Genomic DNA, 7641 nt, shown 5'->3' on the forward strand with positions numbered 1-7641 from the left:
CTGTCCCTCCACCAGCCCCACACCCCCCCTGGGCATCCAGGAGCTGGTGGCAATGTCCCCAGAGCTGGACACATACGCCATCACCAAGAAGGTCAAGGAGGTGCTAACAGACAACAACCTAGGTGAGTGTAAGTTGTTGTCTCTGGATATGGCTTTTAGGAATGGGTGTGGGATTTATGTTGTGGTGAGTTAATGGTATGTGTTGTGGTTTTCTCTGACCACCGGGTTAGGATAAGGGCTGGATCTACTAGGATAAAGGCCAGCGGACCTACTTTATGTGTGCTCTGGGTGGAATACAGTGTGTCTGTCAATGTGTGTGCTAACTTCCTGTGAAACTGGAGGGCACGCAATTCAAATAAATAATCATAAATATTATGTGTTTTAAAAATTTAGGTAGATATAAGTGTCTTATATCGGCTGAAAGCTTAAATTCTTGTTAATCTAACAGTAGCTATTACAGCGAAAACATGCCATGCGATTGTTTGAGGACAGCGCCCCACATCAAAATAGTTTTCCAACGGCACAGGTGTCATACATTCACATATAACAATTAAATATTCACTTACATTTTTAAAATCTTCCTCTGATTTGTCATCCAAAGGGTCCCAGCATTAACATGTAGTGTCAACAAGTCAAAATACATTTCTATTTACTCCTCAGATACCCTAAAATATAATCAAACTATAATTTTTTTCTGAAAGAAGTATGTTCAGTAGGAAACAGATTTTAGCAGGTGCGTAATGTCTTCATGTTGAGCGCAAACACAAATTTCCAAGACCGTGTCCCTCTATTAAAACTGTTATTTCTTATTCGTTTTTTTTACAAGCCTGAAACCTTGAACATAGACTCCTGTGGAAGCCATAGGAATTGCATCCAGGGAGCTAATTTTCAATATGACCTGTCTCTTGCATTTCTAAGAGGATGGTCTCTCTCAAAAAACTCTGGTTGTTTTTTCTTTAGATTCTCCCCTATCATATCTATTGTGTTTTATTCCCCTACATTATTTAAACATTCCTACAAACTTCGAAGTGTTTTCTTTCCAATGGTACCAATTATATGCAAATCCTGGCTTTTGGGCCTGAGCTACGGCAGTTTACTTTGGGCACGTCATTCAGGCAGGAAGTGGAGAAAAAAGGTGCCTAGCCCTAAGATTAAACCTTTGTTTGTGTGCTTTAGGCCAGCGGCTGTTTGGGGAGAGTATACTGGGCCTCACCCAGGGCTCAGTGTCAGACCTGCTCTCCAGGCCCAAGCCCTGGCACAAACTCAGCCTCAAAGGCAGGGAGCCTTTCGTCCGCATGCAACTGTGGCTCAACGACCCACACAACGTGGACAAGCTGAGGGACATGAAGAAGATGGAGAAGAAAGGTTGGTCTATTTACGGCATGTTATCTGCAAATGATGCTCTGTTATCAGGGTTTGCATGTTAGCAGTATGTGTATTTGCATTTAGCCAATCATACAGTAGAGCACTGTGTGGATGTACCAATAGATGTACAGTGCATTCGGAAAGTATTCAGACCCCTTCCCTCTTTCCACATTTAGTTACCTTACAGCCTTATTCTAAAATGGATGACATCATTTTTTCCCCTCATTAATCTACACAAATATATCACATCATGACAAAGAGAAAACAGGTCTTTAGAAATTTTTGCAAAAGTATAAAAATTGAAAACAGAAATACCTTATTTACATAAGTATTCAGACCCTTTGCTATGAGACTCGAAATTGAGCTCAGGTGCATCCTGTTTCCATTTATCAGCCTTGAGTTGTTTCTACAACTTGGAGTCCACCTGTGGTAAATTCAATTGATTGGGCATGATTTGGAAAGGCACACACCTGTCTATATAAGGTCCCATAGTTCACAGTGCATGTCAGAGCAAAAACCAAGCCATGAGGTCAAAGGAATTGTCCGTAGAGCGCCGAGGCAGAATTGTGTTGAGGCACAGATCTGGGGAAGGGTACCAAAACATTTATGCAGCATTGAAACTCTCTTTCTCTCTGTGTTGTCCTCTAAGCCTACCTGAAGAGGCGGTATGGGCTGCTGAGTACCGGCTCAGACAGTGACTCTCCCAGTGCCCGCTCTGAGTGTGTGAGCCCAGCTCTGGCCTCAATAGACCTGTGTCCCTACAGTCAGGTGAAGAAGCCCAGGGTGGTGCTGGGGGCTGAGGAGAAGGAGGCTCTGAGGAAGGCCTACCTCCTGGAGCCATACCCCTCCCAGCACACCATTGAGATGCTGGCCTGCCAGCTCAACCTCAAAACCAATACCGTCATCAACTGGTTCCACAACTACAGGTCAGACATGGCATCAGATCCCTACCCCTAGAGGGACTAGAATAATTACATTGAATAAATAAGGTACACGACTCCTTCAAACTGTTAGTTTGATTGTTGTTTTTCTAAGCAGGTCCAGGATGCGACGGGAGGTCCTCATGGAGGGTCTCCAGGACAACGACACAGACACAGAACACCACAGCTACTCTCCCTCGGCCATACAGAGCCCCATCTCAGACGGAGATGAGAGGAGGCTGCTGCACCCCGCTGGACGCACCCCCCACCCCATCCGCCCCCTCAGCGCCAACACACCACTGCCTCATGTCAAACAGGAGGCCAGTGAGCGGGAGGACGAGGGAGAGGAGGAGGAGAGGAACGGCTACATCAAACAGCCTAAGATCCAGTGTTTCTCTATGGGTGCCCAGTTCCCTCAGTTGAAAACGGAGCATGAGGACCTGATGGGTGGCTGCCGAGAGCTCCACCTGGCTCCACACTATCCTCAGAGCATGAGGCAGGAAGAGGGTATGAGCAGCCAGGCTCAGGGGCTCTTCCAGGAGGCGCTCTGCCTAGATGGTCCCCAGAGAACCAGCCATTCCAGGCACGAGGTTGACGACTCCAGCAAGTCTCCCGTGGACCCGGTCAGATTCAAGGCCTCGTCTGAGCCCTCCCGCAGCAGCCTGGAGGTCTCACTCAACTCCCCCTCCGCTGCCTCCTCGCCCGGCCTCATGATGTCCGTCTCCCCTGTCTCATCTTCCTCTGCACCCATCTCCCCATCCCTGCCCAACCCACCCACGACAAGCACCAACCACAGCCTGGACCCTAACCCCATGCCTCCCATCCAGAGCCCCAAGCCCAACAGGAGCGTTCAGAGACGCACCGAGAAAATTGCCAACCTCAACAACATCATCCACAGGCTGGAGAGAGCGGCTAACCGAGAGGAGACCCTGGAGTGGGAGTTTTAGGCCCCTCCCTTCCTCCACATTTCCTCAGTCCTGCTGACTCACACCAGACATGGGAGACTCTCAAAGAGAAGCTTCAGGAACACATGAAGTGGAGCCTGGCTCCTGAAGGCCTGTCCTCCCTGTCCTCCCATACTGAATAAATACCCTGTAGGATACCAGGGGAAACCAGAGCTAAACTTACAGACAAATTCCCTTAGAGGGCTTTTAGAAAATTAAAAATATTTATAAATGTGTTTTAGTTTTTTTGATAATGGATACTACTTTGAAATATATGTAACAGCACTAGCTGTTGTTTTACCTAATGGACTCTGACGTGAAGACTTTTGCAGCTATGGTGTCATGAAATGTACACTGAAGTTGTGTAGATTGCCACTGGGTGAGATTAAAAAAGACTCTGTCTTAAGCCATCAAAAGCACTATAATTATATAAAAAGAGACAATGACCAAATTTGCTAATTTTTGAATAGCAATTTTTCCGATTTTGTCTGTAAAACGGGACAGTTTAAGTCAAGTAACGTGAAATTGTACTACTGACTAAGGGATAGTCCTTTAAGACTCTAAATATTCAACATCTCCTATGTACTTAGTTTCTTGGTGATATGTTTTGAAACATTTGTAACACAAAAGTATAAAGTGTGGTTGTACATGTTGTAGAATTGTCTGCAATAGCCTTCTGAACCAGATGTATCATGGTATTCATCTGACCCTGTTATCCTCTATAGTTAGTCACCTGTGATATACTGGAGCAAAAATTTGTGAAAAGAAATCTGAAAAATAAGAAAAAAAGGAAATGTAAAATCTAACGAGTAGAATCTTTTTTTGTCGTTATATAATCCTGGAGGTTTACAATTTTGAACCCTTGTGCACTTGTCAGTAAGTGAAACTCACTACACATGAGCACAGTTTACATGATTTATTTCAGACTTACCTCTATGATCCTTTAACCTCTATGATCCTCCGACCGTTTGAATAAATTGATTAAAATATGTTTGAATTATGTCTCAGACAGCAATGGAACCTGAGAATCTATTAGTGAGGAGTCACAGGCAAATATTGACATTATTTAATAGCACATTGAGAACGCCTGCTCTTGGATAACAAAAGACTTCATCCTCCTTTTCTTGCTTGATCCATCGTCCTTCTGTCCTCTCACGGGCTCTCATGCTGTTCCTCCTGCAGTCGTGTTTATTGTGCCCTTCCAGAGAGGTAACGCATTACTCCCTCAGTTGAAATACACTACATAACCAAAAGTATGTGGACACCTGCTCATAGAACATCTCTTTCCAAAATCATGGGCATTTATATGGAGTTGGTCTCCCTTTGCTGCTATAACAGCATCCACTCTTCTGGGAAGGCTTGCTTCCCATTCAGCCAAAAGAGCATGAGGTCGGGCACTGATGTTGGGCGATTAGGCCTGGCTCGCAGTCAGCGTTCCAATTTATCCCAAAGGTGTTCAATGAGGTGGAGGTCAGAGCTCTGTGCAGGCCAGTCAAGTTCTTCCACACCAATCTCGACAAACCATTTCTGTATGGACCTCGTTCTATGCACAGGGGCATTGTCATGCTGAAACAGGAAAGGGCCTTCCCCAAACTGTTGCCACAAAGTTGGAAGCACACAATTGTCTAGAATGTCATTGTATGCTGTAGCGTTAAGATTTCCGGGCCTAGCCAGAACTATGAAAAACAGCCCCAGACCATTATTCCTCCTCCACCAAACTTTACAGTTGGCACTATGCATTCGGGTATGTAGCATTCTCCTGGCATCCGCCAAACCTAGATTCGTCCGTCGGACTGCCAGATGGTGAAGTGTGGTTCATCACTCCAGAGAATGTGTTTCCACTGCTCCAAAGTCCAATGGTGGCAAGCTTTTGAACTTTCCAGCCAACACTTGGCATTGCAAATGGTGATCTTAGGCTTGTGTGCGGTTGCTCGGCCATGGAAACCCATTACATGAAGCTCCCGACGAACAGTTCTTGTGCTGATATTGCTTCCAGAGGCATTTTGGAACTCGGAAGTGAGTGTTGCAACTGAAGACAGACAATTTTAGCATGCTTCAGCACTCGCCGGTCCTGTTCTGTGAGCTTGTGTGACCTACCACTTCGCTGCGTTGTTGCTCCTAGACGTTTCCACTTCACAATAACAGCACTTACAGCTGACCGAGGCAGCTCTAGCGGGGCAGAAATTTGACAAACTGACCTGTTGGAAAGGTGGTATCCTATAACAGGTCCACATTGAAAGTCACTGAGTTCTTCAGTAAAGCCATTCTACTGCCAATGTGTGTCTATGGAGATTGCATGGCAGTGTGCTCAATTTTATATGCCTGTCATCAATGGGTGTGGCTAAATAGCCAAATCCACTAATTTGAAGGGGAATCCACATACTTTTGTAAATATACTGTATTGTATCTGTGCACTTGTGAGTGCAAGGGAAATTGACTGTTAGATAAGTGAGTGCCCGAGAATGTAATGTTTACTTTAGCTCTGGTTTAGGCTTACTGTGTGCTACACCTAGCGTTTAGTTCAGTGGGCTAACACAGTCTTGAGTCATTCAAACATCTCTGGTTTGATTCCTTGATGATAACATACTGTAGAAAGACACAATACCCTATAGAACACCAACAAGTTTCTCTCTTGTTCGACCTCTATCTGACTGGAATAAGAATCTGTAAGCATGGATACAAGTCCTGATGGAAAGAACATGATACAATATGACCTCATCAAAATTCTACTACGTTGAATTCGGTTTGAAAGTACATTCTATGACACAAAATTAAATCAATTATTTCATATTATGCTTGCTGCTGGCCACTACTGTATTGTGTCTGTAATATGAGTTTTGTCATGCTTGCAGTTTGCTAATATCTTCTATATTTTGCTTCTGTTTGGTACTCTGAACGATTTTTATAGATATTCAATACCTTGTGTATGAACTACTTACAGCACTTAGATATTAATAATTGTGAGGATTCATGAAAAGTTCCAATATCGAAATGATCCTAACTTTTAGTGTCCACAAGTCTTTGCCTTTACTGTATTGTTCAATTTGGTAGTAAACACTTGCACATGTCTTACTAGTTCAGAGGATTTGGATTGTATGTATAGATATATAAATATTACACATTTACTGAAAATGATATCATATGTTCTTGAACAAAATGTGCTGACTATATTGAAATGGAGTGTACAGATCTATTAACCAATCCCATATGAGCCAGTTCTGGTCTGGCAAGCTTGCCCATGATTTCGACCTTCTCTCAGGGTAGTCTTGCTTCTTAAAGCTTTACTGAACCAGTCACTCTCATCACTGGTCAATACAATAATGAATTAATATAATATCAGAAGTAAACAGAAGACAGGACGGTTCTTCTGCCATATGTTATATGGGATTGTGGAAGTTTTAACTATGGGAATGCACATGGAAAACTAGTGGTTGGTTTTTGAGAACAATGGCAGACTATTTTGTAATCCGTTGGTGACAATGTTCAGAAGTAGGTCATTTAATCGAATGGTTTTTGTGGAGCAAACGGGGAGAGGAATAATTATAAAATTGCTGACACCCTGACAGAATTGACTCTTCCATACTTGCTGAACAGATAAAGTATATGTGCTTGACATTATATACCTCTAAGGATGAAATAGGGGAATTTGGAAATCCCATATTAAACTATGACGAACTTTCCTTTGTTTTAACACCTAATTTTCTGTCTCAGTGATACTGTATATGGGAGTACTTAGAAGTAACTTTTCTTGTCTGAGATATCATTGTCTTACAGAGAAAAATGTACTACACTGAACAAAAATATAAACACAACATGTAAAGTGTTGGTCCCATGTTTCATGAGCTGAAATAAAAGATCACAGAAATGTTCCATACGCACAAAAAGCTTATTTCTCTCAAACGTTGTGCACAAATCATTTGTACATCCCTATTAGTGAGCATCTCTCCTTTACCAAGATAATCCATCCACCTGACAGATGTGGCATATCAAGAAACTGATTAAAGAGCATGATCATTACACAGGTGCACCTTGTGCTGGGGACAATTAAAGTTCACTCTAAACTGTGCGGTTTTGTCACACAACACAATGCCATAGATGTCTCAAGTTTTGAGGGAGCTTTCAATTGACATGCTGACTGCAGGAATGTCCACCATAAGCCGCATCCAACATCGTTTTAGAGAATTTGTCAGTACGTCCAACCGGCCTTACAACCACAGACCACGTGTATGGCGTCATGTGGACGAGCGGTTTGCTGATGTCAACGTTGTGAACAGAGTGCCCCATGGTGGCGGTGGGGTTATGGTATGACCAGGCATAAGCTACAGACAACGAACACAATGACATTTATTGATGGCAATTTTGATGCACATATATACCGTGACGAGATCCTGAGGCAGATTTCTTTTAAGGTA

The 7641-nt window shown here is 43.4% G+C and overlaps 1 protein-coding gene across 1 annotated transcript in view; it reads left to right on the top strand.

Moving 5' to 3' along the window:
- LOC124036191 (homeobox protein cut-like 2) overlaps window positions 1–4725 on the top strand; it is a 126571-nt gene extending 121846 nt beyond the window's left edge. Inside the window, 4 exon segments of the mRNA XM_046350435.1 lie at window positions 3–122; window positions 1177–1365; window positions 2015–2291; window positions 2404–4725. Coding sequence (XP_046206391.1) covers window positions 3–122; window positions 1177–1365; window positions 2015–2291; window positions 2404–3232 — 1415 coding nt within the window. The 3' untranslated portion in view covers window positions 3233–4725.
- Window positions 4726–7641: the final 2916 nt, after the last annotated feature.

This window comes from Oncorhynchus gorbuscha, linkage group LG05 (genome assembly GCF_021184085.1).
Source record: "Oncorhynchus gorbuscha isolate QuinsamMale2020 ecotype Even-year linkage group LG05, OgorEven_v1.0, whole genome shotgun sequence".
In the NCBI taxonomy this organism is placed as follows: Eukaryota; Metazoa; Chordata; class Actinopteri; order Salmoniformes; family Salmonidae; genus Oncorhynchus; species Oncorhynchus gorbuscha.